This window comes from Lampris incognitus, chromosome 8 (genome assembly GCF_029633865.1).
Source record: "Lampris incognitus isolate fLamInc1 chromosome 8, fLamInc1.hap2, whole genome shotgun sequence".
NCBI classification, from domain to species: domain Eukaryota; kingdom Metazoa; phylum Chordata; class Actinopteri; order Lampriformes; family Lampridae; genus Lampris; species Lampris incognitus.
In genome coordinates this window covers 31,356,239-31,368,920 of record NC_079218.1, presented here as the reverse complement: position 1 = coordinate 31,368,920, position 12,682 = coordinate 31,356,239, and the positions used below count along the sequence as shown (strand labels likewise).

At 45.7% G+C, this 12,682-nt stretch overlaps 1 protein-coding gene across 1 annotated transcript; it reads right to left on the bottom strand.

Moving 5' to 3' along the window:
• Positions 1–11,237: 11,237 nt before the first annotated feature.
• On the bottom strand, positions 11,238–12,185 carry LOC130116355 (putative gustatory receptor clone PTE03). Its single transcript, XM_056284271.1, has one exon. The coding sequence runs from the start codon at positions 12,180–12,182 to the stop codon at positions 11,238–11,240; it is 945 nt and encodes a 314-aa protein (XP_056140246.1). The 5' UTR covers positions 12,183–12,185.
• Positions 12,186–12,682: the final 497 nt, after the last annotated feature.

The window sequence follows — 12,682 nt, the reverse complement described above, 5'->3', positions numbered from 1 at the left end:
CCCAAGAACAGACTCCCCCCCCCCCCCCCCCGAGAGACTCCACACAGTAGGGAGCGCACGAGGATACAAGATTGTTAATACAAACATTAAAATTGGGTGGCATGGTGGCGCAATGGTTAGCACTGTCACCTCACAGCTTCCAAAAGATCTAACTGTACTTTCAGAGCATGCTAGACAGCTCCTGATCCAGACACTGGTCATCTCTTGATTATTACAATGCACTTCTTGCTAGTATCCTGTGTAATCCAACCGCTCTAAAGAATCTAGAACAACACTGTTTGCTTGGTCTCACCTTTCTTTGTATCTTTACACATCTTCCTGGTTGAATGCCTGCATAAAGTTCAAAATCTTGCAACTGCTGTTCAAGGAACTTCACAGGCCTTCCTGTAAACCCTTATTAATATTCACACTCCTGCTTGCACCTTTCTAGTAGGCTACTGTGTCCACTTCAAGAAGTTAAGTCTTTAGGAGCAGGCTTTTCTCCACCTGACCTGAAAATGGTGGGATAACGTCTTACCTTCCATCAGAGCTTCAGACTTGCTTATCAAGTAAGGCTTAAAAACTCATGGCATTGTCCAGGCACTTTGAAATTCCCTATTGCATCAACATTGGTTAACTACCCATTGCACTCTTATACTTTTTGCCCAAGAAATTACATGCTCTCTTTGCTTTAATATTATTACTTTTTGGTTATCTTAGATGCCTGCACAATGAAGCAGAAATATACTTACACATTTCTGACTCTCTTTGTGACTTGTTTTAGATAAAAGTGAATGCAAAAAGAAAAAATGTGGCAAATATGTTAGAATATAAATGCATTAGGAAAAGGTGGACTAAAAATTTGTGTTATTAAAAACTATTGTTTGGGAAGAATCTTATCATTTTCATGGACCAATCCAGTCATTTAAAGTGGCAATCTTGAAGATTTCATCTAACAAGTGATCATTTATGAGGATTCACTGCCTGAGGAAGTAGACGATCAGGGCGTGGAAGACGACCAGCCAAGTTTGTCTCAACCAAACAAAGATGGCGACGTCATGCAACGTGGGTCCGAAACATTCCTCGCCAGTTTCCGCGATCTGTTCGCACGAGCGGTCAAGTCTGCCGACATCGTTACCGAGCCGGGCAATCCTCAAGATCCGGTGGTAGCCGATTTTCCACAAATGGCAGAGAGGGTCAGGGACTCCACTCTAGCACCTTATCCTCACATCGAACGAGCGTTTAAGCGGGCGGAGGCGGATCCGCTACTTAAATCGTCCTCAAAGTTCAGTCAGAAGGGGGTTGACGTCTTAGCAGTCGAGGTTAGGAACCTGAACTACAAAGACTGGAAAATTCCGCAACCAGAGAGGGACGTTTTATCGTTCAACCCTAACACCAAGGTGGGGTCTCGCGATACTCCCAAACACCCTTGGCAGTGGGGCCAACAGGTGGATCGTTACGCGTGTGATGCATGGCACGCCAGTACATGCGCAGCTGGACTCGTCTCAACGGCTGGGATGATAACGGCGTACATGCGCAAGCTCTGCAGCCTATCAAACGTCGAGCAAAGCAAAGCCGCCATCGCTACAGCAGGTATCGACGGGGCCGAGTTCGGTGACGTAGTGGCCAGCGAAGCAGGTTGTGAGTACATCTTGGAAATGGAACGCATAGCTGACTCCCTGGGATCGCTGCTGTATTCCATCGCTCTAGAGTGCGGTTCTAGCGCAGCTGCCTCCACCCTTTCGCGCAGACGTCTCTGGCTAGAGACAGCCGGGGTAAAAGAGGAATTCTGCAAGGAGTGGATGGCCCACTCCTGCGCAGGGAACCAGGGCCTGTTTGGAACGACCCCGGACATTATCAGCAAATACAAGGCCGCCCAGGCCGAGCGCGAAACCTTGCACAAGGAGCTTCTCCCGATGATGAAGAACCCGCCTACCCCTAAGCCCGAGGTGGGCAAAGGGCAGGGGGACAAGCCTGCGCGCAAGCAGAAATGGAGAGAGACTTATCCAAAAAGAGGTGGTAAAGCGGGGCGCGGGCGTGGACAGGGCTCACGTCCAAACTCCCAGTCTTCCACAGAACCAGCGGCCAAGGCAGCCAAGCCGGACAGCACAGACACTTCCAAGAAGGGAGCTGCCAAGTGACGTGTTTCGGCAGGATGTTATGACCCACACCAACAGACTGATTCCAGAGCCGTCTCCGGCGATATAGACGCTTGTTCAGGGGACACAGCGTGCGCAGGGCTAAACACTGCGTCCTTTATTTTGGTTTCTGATGCACAGTCTCCTTGTTCTATTCCAAAGGTTGTGAATGTGAATAAAAGTTTTTATGTTGGTGATGATGGTGATTGCGTATTAAAAGGTTTGAAACGCATGTCTGATTCTCTGTCTGAATCTTTAGGTAAAGATGATGATAACAATGTAATAACATCCCTGCTGGAAATATTGGATAATAATGACATGAGCGCAAATGAGCCCCTGGGAGGGGCCTATGATGTGACAATGTTTAGTCTCTCTGATGGGTCAAATGGTAATTTGGAAAGGTTCAAAACTCCAATTCCCCCATCTGGGTCTCCTTTACAAGGACGAAGCCCCCACATGGATGCAGGGCATGGCGGGCAGGGCTTCCCCAGACCCTTTACGCGCAACTTATGTGCGCTACCTGAACAGCAAGGCACAGGAGGCAACGAGACCTCTGTCATGCATGTTACACAGGTGGAAGGAATTGGTCCCGTCGGCTTCTGTTTTGGATCAGATAGCCCACGGACACCAAATCCTTTTCGAGAACGGTACTGTACCCCCGTACTTGGGAATAGTGCATACGGAACCGGGGTCGGTGGCCGAAGCACAAATCCTAGACAACGAACTCACAGAGTTACTCTCGAAAGGGGCAATCATGGTGGTTCCTCCCCTAGAAAGAGAAGACGGGTTTTACAGCCGTTACTTTCTGGTCCCGAAGAAGGATGGGGGCATGTGCCCAATCCTAGATTTGAAACCCTTCAACAAGTATGTAGAGAAGGTCAGTTTCAAAATGCTACGCACACCGGTTCTGCTGTCAATGGTGACACAGTCCGATTGGCTAACTTCGGTCGACCTAAAAGATGCTTTCTATCATTGTCCGATTGCGGAAAGACACAGAAAGTATCTTCGGTTCTGTTACCGGGGTCAGTGTTACCAGTACACATGCCTCCCGTTCGGATATCGCCTCTCTCCTCTGACATTCACAAGGTGTGTGAAAGCAGCGCTCGGAGTGTTGATGCGCAAAGGTATGCGCTTGGCATGGTTCCTAGACGACCTGTTGGTGTTGGCCCGGTCGCCGCAACAAGCAATAGTCCATACTCAGGAGTTGATGGAATTCATGGAGTACATGGGTTTCACTATCAGCATAAAGAAGAGCGCGCCATGGCCTTCGTGCCAGGCAACGTATCTGGGTCTGAGTTTGGATACGGTATCCATGCGCGCATCCCTTACGCAAGAGAGATGGCATTCCACCAGGACCACGTTAGCACATTTCGTCCCGGGGACATATGTCACTTATCGGATGATCAGGAGGCTGCTGGGCCTTCTGGCATCGGCTCACCAAGTTGTTCCTTTAGGTCTGTTGTTCATGAGGAGACTGCAATTGTGGTTCGCAGTTCACTTCTTAAAATAGGGCAACGAACGCCGGTACAACAACCATCTTATCCTGGTCCCGCGCGTGGTAGCGCAGGACCTAGACCACTGGAGCAGAGCCTGCGTGGACATGTCTGGGGTCCCTATGGGCCCCAGGGGACCCGAGGTAACGATTTATACGGATGCGTCCCTCTTGGGTTGGGGGGCCATCCTTGGCTACAAAACAGCGCGAGGAGTGTGGCCGTCTGGGGAGAAGGTCCACATCAACGCGCGCGAGACGGAAACGATTTGGCTGGCTATCCAGCATTTCGCTCAGGATCTCGTAGGCCGTCACATACTGATAATGACAGACAGCATGACGGCCAAGGCCTACATCAACCGCCAAGGCGGTATGAAGTCCAAGCGTTGCAGAGAGTTGGCCATGGAAATTTGGATTTGGGTCAACAGCAACGCGCTATCAATCAGGGCGCTTCATGTTCCTGGGAAGGACAATGAAGCAGTGGACATCCTCTCGAGAGGCGGCCCGCATGCGGACAATTGGAGCCTCAACCCAGCCATAGTGGCTATGATCTGGGAGAGGTTCGGGGTAGCTCAAGTGGATCTGTTCGCATCGAAACTCAATTACAAGTGCCCTCGTTGGTACTCGATGCTCCCGTCCGACCTAGTGCCGTTGGGGGTCAACGCGCTTGGACTAGATCCATGGCCCGAGGAGATGCTTTACGCATTCCCCCCGCGCAGGTGCCTCCTAGACCTGGTGGTCAAGTTCGAGCGCACAGGGGATCGGTTAGTTCTCGTGGCCCCGTACGAACCGAGCACCCCGTGGTTTCCGCGAATAGTGCCCTGGATAGTAGGCGAGCGGTTCGACATCCCGGAGTGGGCGGACGTGCTCACGCAAGCAGGAGGGCTGCTACGGGAGGGCCCCTGGATAGGAGGCTCCCGATTAGCGGCGTGGATGCTTACAAAGCCAGGCTCTTAGCTATGGGACTTAGTGCGCAAGTGATTCGTGTCATCTTAGCGGCGCGTAAAGACTCCACGTATTCCAGGTACCAGGGGTACTGGAATCGATTTGACCAATTTTGCGTTGAACGCGACATGGACCCTTTGTCAGTAGGGATTGGCCCTATACTGACTTTTGTGGAGGTCTGTAGGAGTGATAGACTATGGTCTTTCTCCTCGGTCAAAGTCTGTGTATCGGCTCTCACGTTCTTCCGGGGGAAGATCGAGGGTAGCACGGTTTTCACGCACCCGCTCATGACGCAGTACCTGTTGGGTGCTAAGAAGCTCTCAGCTAAGGAGCTTACGAGAGCTGAAACTTGGGATGCTTCCCTTGTTCTGCGCGCACTAGAGAAAGATCCCTTTGAACCCATGTCTACGGCAGACATGTGTTATGTCTCGGCTAAGCTGGCTGTGCTCTTGGCACTTACCACCGCAGTGAGGGGTTGTGAGCTCACTGCACTCACCATCAAGGGATGGTGTTTTCTGGTGATCTGATGGTCACGCTCTTTACAGACCCCAGCTTCGTGCCCAAAACTGTGTCTGTCCTGATGCGTAGGGCCCCGGTGGTGATACACGCGTTTCATCCGTCACCGGTGACTAGGGATGAGAAACGCTTGCACCTCTCGTGTCCTGTACGGGCTTTACGCATTTACATGCAGCGCACAGCAGATATTCGTAGGTCTGACAGGCTGCTGTTGACCTACAGAGTGAGCAAACCAGGTTATGCCCTTTCCACCCAGAGGCTAGCACACTGGCTGGTGGATGGTATTACGGAGGCGTATACCAAAGCGGGTAAAACAGCTCCTAAGCTGAAGGCGCATTCTACCCGAGGGACTGCTACGTCGATAGCTGTGTTGTCAGGTATCGACTGGAAGGTCATCCGCCAGGCGGCGGTTTGGAGTGGTGAGACCACTTTCTTACGGCATTATTACCGGCACCTTAAGGTGCGGTCGGTTGCCGATGCTGTTCTGGAGCAGGCCTCTTAGGATGCTCTCATCAGAACGCGTACCCCTTCCCACCAGGGGTTTGAAGGGTTCATTGGACGGTTAGGGAACGGAGGCACGAATCCTGTCGTTGTTCAATGCAATAACCCTCTCAGCCATTTTGGAGTACGTGAAATGTAACTTTGGGTTCGCGAAGCGAACCCTAGTTATATGAACAACGACAAAATGGGTGAGAATAGAGCCATTCTCCTCCTACCCGGGCCACAGGTGTGGTGCTCATTTAGTTGGAGATGGTTCGATTTACAAAGAGGAATAGCGCTTCCGGTGGGCGTGCCAATACGGGGTCGGTGGGAGGACATATGACCACAGGGGGTCATATTGTCCGGGATTGGCACGGGGAATGCACCTCCATCGTTTTTCTTTTTTCCAGCGAGCTACTGTGGATGATGTCACAATGCAATAACCCTCTCAGCCATTTTGTCGTATAAAGTTAATACTCCTGTCTGTGCCCCTGACTGAGGCAATAGAAAGAAGAACTACCCAGGGTCACCTAATTTTGGGGGGAGACTTTATTGTTAGACTTCACCAGATCCTAGATACATCAAAACCTGACTATACAGGGGAGGAAAAAAAACTACAAAAAACACAAAATGGGGGGAATTGGGACTCTCAGACATATGGAGGAATCTAAATCCGACAAAGAGAGATTTTACGGTTTTTTTCTTACCCGCATTCTGTGTACTCTCGACTTCACTATTTCTTTATGTTTCAAAGAGATTTATATAGGGTGATAAATTGCAATACTGGGGTCACGGACTTGTCAGATCATACCCCAATATCTATGGATGTAACATTAGGTTCTGAAAAAAACGGCACTATCTGGGGGTTAAAACATGGATTCTAAATTATATGAGGCAGCAAATAAGGATGGATTTAAAAGACTACTTTGATCAAAATGATAACGGAGAAGTGTCACCACCGATTCTTTGGGATGCGTGCAAAGTTGTTCTTAGGGGAAAAATTATAAGCTATTGTTCTAATTTAAAAAAGCAGAGAAAAGAAAAATTGGACCAGTTACAAACGGAATTTAAAAAAAATAGAAAACATGCATAAAAAGACAGAATCAAGGTATAAAAATAGAAATAGACAGGAGGAAGAACGAATTAAATGGAACCTACTCAAATGACATTGAAAAAGCTGCTCTTTCTTAAGCAAAGACACTATGAAGCAGGAGGAAAATCGGCTAAACTACTTGCTTATAAACTAAAAAAGCGCCAAGCACAGAACACAATTTATAAAATAAAGGACCCTACAACAAATTCCATACACTGCAAATTAAAAGATATATATTGAAACATTTTATAAAAAAAAAACTATACACAGCCCCAAATAGATGAAACGGAGATGGTAGCCTTTTTAGACCCGATGAAACTACCTGAAGTGAGGGATGAAAAAAATAAGCTTCTAATTAGTGAAATTATGGATCAAATCGAATCAAATCAATTTTATTTGTGTAGCTCAATATCACAAAATTGCCTCAGTGGGCTTAACAGCAACACAACATCCTGTCCGTAGACCCTCTCATCGGATAAGGAACAACTCCCTAAAAAAAACACTTGAACAGGGAGAAAAAAATAGGAAGAAACCTCAGAGAGAGCAACAGAGGAGGGATCTCTCTCCCAAGACGGACAGCGTGCAATAGATGTCGTGTTTACGCAATTTACATAATACAAAATTGAAAGAGGATAACAGAATTATAATGGACTTATAAAATGTATGAAGAATATGATGCACAGGATGCCAAGCAGTGTCCAGATGCCATCGGAACAGTCCAGGACCCAAGCCACGCGACCAGCATCATCATGTAAAAAAAAAAAAATTATGTGAGGAGCGGAATGGCAGGCAGCGTCCAAGTGAAAAATCAGGAAATCAAAAAGGCAATATCAAATTTAGAACCCAATAAGGCAGCAGGACCGGATGATTTTCCATCGGAGTGGTACAAGGAAATGAAAGATCTGTTGATCCCTACAATGAAGGTCACACATAACCATGTACTCAAAACTGGTATAACTCCCCCATCTTGGAGAGAAGCAGTGATCTCCTTGATACCAAAGGAAGGTAAAGATAAACTTGAATGTGGAAGCTATCGGCCGATAAGTGTTCTGAACCAAGATTATAAGATTTTATCCCACATCCTAGCAAAAAGAATGGAAAAAAAATCCTCACCTAAATAATAAGTCTAGATCAGACAGGTTTTATTCAGCAAAGGCAGACGCAAGACAACATCCACCGAATGTTACATGTAATTGAACATATACGTAGCTAAAAATAAACTCCAGGCAGTACTATTGTCTCTTGATGCAGAAAAAACTTTTGATCGGGTCAATTGGGAGTTTTTATTTAGAGTACTACAGAAATTTGGATTTCACCAGACTTTTATTAAAATAATTCAAGCATTGTATAATAGCCCAAGGGTGAGAATAAAAATAAATGGAGCCATATCAAATTCTTTCAGCCTGGAAAGAGGGACAAGATAGGGTTGCCCAACAAGTCCATTCACCTGTCACCTGTCACCTATTCCGTAACCTCTCGAGAGGTCTGCTGTTGAATCCATAACCAGTCCTTGCCATCTCTGTCTGTCCTCAACTGCCCTCTGTAATCTGGCAAAGTCAAGGCCTGTCCACTCTGATGTTACATAGCCATCGCTTCTTCTGTCTTCCTCGTCTTCGCCTGTCCCTCACTGTACTTAGCAGGATGGTCTTGGCAGGGCCGCAACTTCTCGAGATGTGACCATACCATTTCAGTTTTCTCTTATTTCTCTTCTATATATATATACTATATACACACACACTCATATGGGCGTTAAACCTAACCTAGCACTTCCCCTACCATTGAGTGTTTCGTGTTTCTTTAAATAAATATATATATATATATATATATATATATATATATATATATATATATATATATGGCAGCACGGTGGCTCAGTGGTTAGCACGGTCGCCTCACAGCCAGAAGGTCCTGGGTTCGAGCCCTGGGGTAGTCCATCCTTGGTGGGTCATCCCGGGTCATCCTCTGTGTGGCGTTTGCATGTGTGTGCGCCGGCCCTGTGATGGCCTGGCGGCCTGTACAGGTTGTGTCTCCCTGCCTGCCGCCCAATGACTGCTGGAACAGGCTCCCACAACCCTGAGAGCAGCATAAGCTGTTCACACTAGTGAAGTACATTGGTGTTTTTTGCTAAATTTTTTAAAATATTAAATATCAAAGTGAATACACTGTATGGCCGAAAGTCTGTTAACAACCCTTCTGATTAGTGGGTTTGGCTATTTCAGCCGCATCCATTGCTAACAGGTCCATAAAATCAAGCATACAGCCATGCAATCTCTATAGACAAACAGTGGCAATAGAACAGGTCATACTAAAGAGCTCAGTGACCTTCAACGTAGCTCTATCATAGGATGCCACTTTTCCAACAAGTCATTTTGTCAAATTTCTGCCATGCTAGAATTGCCCTTGTCAACTCAATGTGCTGCTATTATGAAGTGAAAACATCTAGCAGCAACAACAGCTCAGCCTCGAAGTGGTAGGCCACACAGGCTCACAGGACAGGACAGTCAAGTGCTGAAGTAGATAAAAATTGTCTGTCCTTGGTTTCATCATTCGCTACGGAGCTCCAAACTGCCTCTGGAAGCAGTGTCAGCAGCACAAGAACTGTTCATTGGGAGCTTTGTGAAATGGGTTTCCATGGCTGAACAGCAGCACACAAGCTTCAGATCATTGTAAAGCACACCGCCATTGGACTCTGGAGCAGTGGAAATGCATTCTTTAGAGTGACTTCACTATCTGGCAGTCTGATGGACCAGTCTGTATTTGGCGATGCCAGGAGAACACTACCTGCCTGAATGCATAGTGGCAGCTTGTAAAGTTTGGTGGAGGAGGAATAATGGTCTGGAGCTGTTTTTCATGGTTTGGGCTAGTCCCCTTATCAAGTGAAGGGACATCTTAATGCTACAGCATACAGTGACATTCTAGAGAATTATGTGTATCCAACTTTGTGGCAACAGTATGGGAAAGTCCTTTCCTGTTTCAGCATGACAATGCCCCTGTTCACAAAGTGAGGTCAATAAAGACATAGTTTGCTGAGTTTGGTGTGGAAGAACTTGACTGGTCTGTATAGAGCCCTGACCTCATCCCCATCCAACATCTTTGGGATGAACTGAATGCCGACTGTGAGCCAGGCCTTCTTGTCCAACATCAGTGCCTGACCTCACTAATTCTCCTGTGACTGAATGGGGGTGAATCCCCACAACCATGTTCCAAAATCTAGCGGAAAGTGTTCTTAGAAGAGTGTGGCACCAAAGGTGGGACCAATTCCATATTAATGCTTATGATCTTGGAATGAGATGTTCAACAAGCACACATGGGTGTGATTTTTGGGTGTCCACATACTTTTGGCTATGTAGTTTAACTTTGCAATGTTTAGCACATTTGCTCATTCATGACTCATTAGTTGGATTCCACCAAAGTCACTTTATTACAACTGTATAAAATATGACAATATGGTGTCTGTGCTCAATTATCTGCATCTGATAGATGACAGCACTGAGAACAGTCAGGAAAACAGCATCCATATTGGATTCCTTCTTGTTGGTGGGTGTAAGTAGGTCATAACAAAGTCACAATGACATAGGCTACAAGGAGTATGGCACAGGTCTGTAGTGTTTGACTGTGGTTGTTTAAACTTGTTCTAACTGGTTATATACATATACCATCACAATGTTCAGGTACTTAAGTGTTGTGCTTTGTGGCATGTTGTGGCACATATAACCCTCCATGCCAGATCAGAGGTAAATGAACAGATGGTTTTCGGATTTTGATATTGTCTTCATCAGAGTTACATGCTTGATCGCTTGTGCCCATTAGGTTGGTTTTAAAAACAAGTGCTGTTTCCATTTTCTCATGGTCTATGTAAATCTACACACAGCCTTGCACCTTCCAAAGTTTATTCTTAAGCAAAAACAGAAGATCAAAGAAAGTTGAATCGGTTCATCAGGAAATAATGTTTATTGACAGAAACGTTTTATTACCCATCTAAGTGACCTCTTCAGTCTGAACTGACTGCAGGTATCCCCAACCTTATACCCTTATTAAATTAAATAAATAAATAACTAAATAAAAAGAGGAGAGGGAATATTGATGTATTTAAAAAGACAATTCTAATAAAATTTAAGCATCTTTTGGCATCCAGATAGCGTGGTGGTCTATTCCATTGCCTACCAACACGGGGATTGGTGGTTTGAGTCCCGATGTGACCTCCAGCTTGGTTGGGTGTCCCTACAGACACAATTAGCTATGTCTGCTGGTGGGAAGCCGGATGTAAGTATGTGTCCTGGTCACTGCACTAACACCTTCTCTGGTCGGTCACAGCGCCTGTTCAGGGGGAGGGTCAACATGGGGAATAGCGTGATCCTCCCATGCATTATGTCCCGCTGGCGAAACTCTTCACTGTCAGGTGAAAAGAAGCAGCTGGCGACTCCACGTGTATCACAGGAGGCATGTGGTAGCCTGCAGCCCTCATCGGATCGGCAGAGGGGGTGGACCTGGACAATCTCGGAAGAGTGGGGTAATTGGCCAAGTACAATTTGGGGGGAAATTTTAAAAAAAACTAAGCATCTAAAGCAACTATACGCTTATAGTTCAACACAGTAATTTAAAAATCCATCAAAGCCACTTTATTCCTATAAAATGTTGCAATAATCTTCTGTCTAAGTTCTTTTATCTGTAGCCCATAGATGATGGCATTAACAGCAGGAGGAATGACCATTATTATCATGGATGCCAGTTTCCTCTGGTCTGACAACTGTGGGAAGCGGTGCAGGACAACAAAGGTAGCACCCGAAACCAGCATGATAACATATGCTGCTAGGTGGGTAGCACATGTCTGCAGTGCTCGGCTATTTAACACCTTGCTCTTACTAGTCAAACACACCAATGCAATCTTTAAGTAAGTGAGTGTTGTGCTCCCAATAGAGGAGCCTAGTAGGATAACAGTGTAGCAGAGGCCATAAATGTTATTGGAAAGGACATTTTGGCAGGAGAGCTTAAACAAGGAGGCATTGTCACAGAATGGATGTGATATAAACCACCTGCAACGTGACAGGGGAATGGTGAGACCTACAAGGACTGCCACCATAACAAAGATCACTCCCCAAGCCAACACGGTCAGTATCAACACCATCCTGTTGGTCATAATGGTGGCATAGCGCAGGGGGTTGCAGATGGCCACATATCGGTCAAAGGCCATCGCCATGAGTACTGAGAGGGAGGTGCCTATGTGAAGATGAAAGCAAAATGCTTGAATAACACACTCAATATAGGTTATGTATCGCTCTGTGCTCACTTTAAAAATGTCACTAAGCAAGCGAGGTATAATGGTTGTGGCCCCCAAAATATCATTAATACTCATGTTACAGAAGAGCAGATACATGGGTTGATGAAGTCTCCTCTCTTGAAAGATCAGTGCTACCAGGCCGATGTTGGACACTACGGTGAAAATGTAGATGATGATGAGAAAGATGAAGGTGGGAAAGAAGGACTGGGAAGTGACATTTAACCCCTCTAGGAGAAGGACATCACTGAAAGTCTGGTTCTCCATACTGAGGAGAGCCTGTGAAGAAAAAGACAATATTCTGGCACAAATCTATTTTAAATGAAATTGAGTTCTTTCAGATTAAATGAGACTAATGATACTTGTGCAGTTGATAATAATACTACTTAATCATAACAATATTACTAATGATTATACTAATAATAATACTTAATAATAATGATACTTGTGATACTTGTAGTATCAAGATATAAATAAAATGTATCTATAAATTATGAATGCCAAATGGAACTGGTAAAAAGAACAATTCTTGTCAAGCATTCTTGTCAAGATACAAAATTACTATTTGCTGACGAGGATTCTTTCTTTGCTAACATACTGACGAATTTACAGGTAAAGGTTTCAGTTGAAATGTTTTGCTATTTATAAATACATTTTGAGTATGTGGGGTGTAAAGCAGAGGTTGAATGTGTGCTATCACTCCAGCATAATTAGACAATATTAGATTAATTTTAATTAACCCTGGTGGGAATTGAAGTGGTGCAATT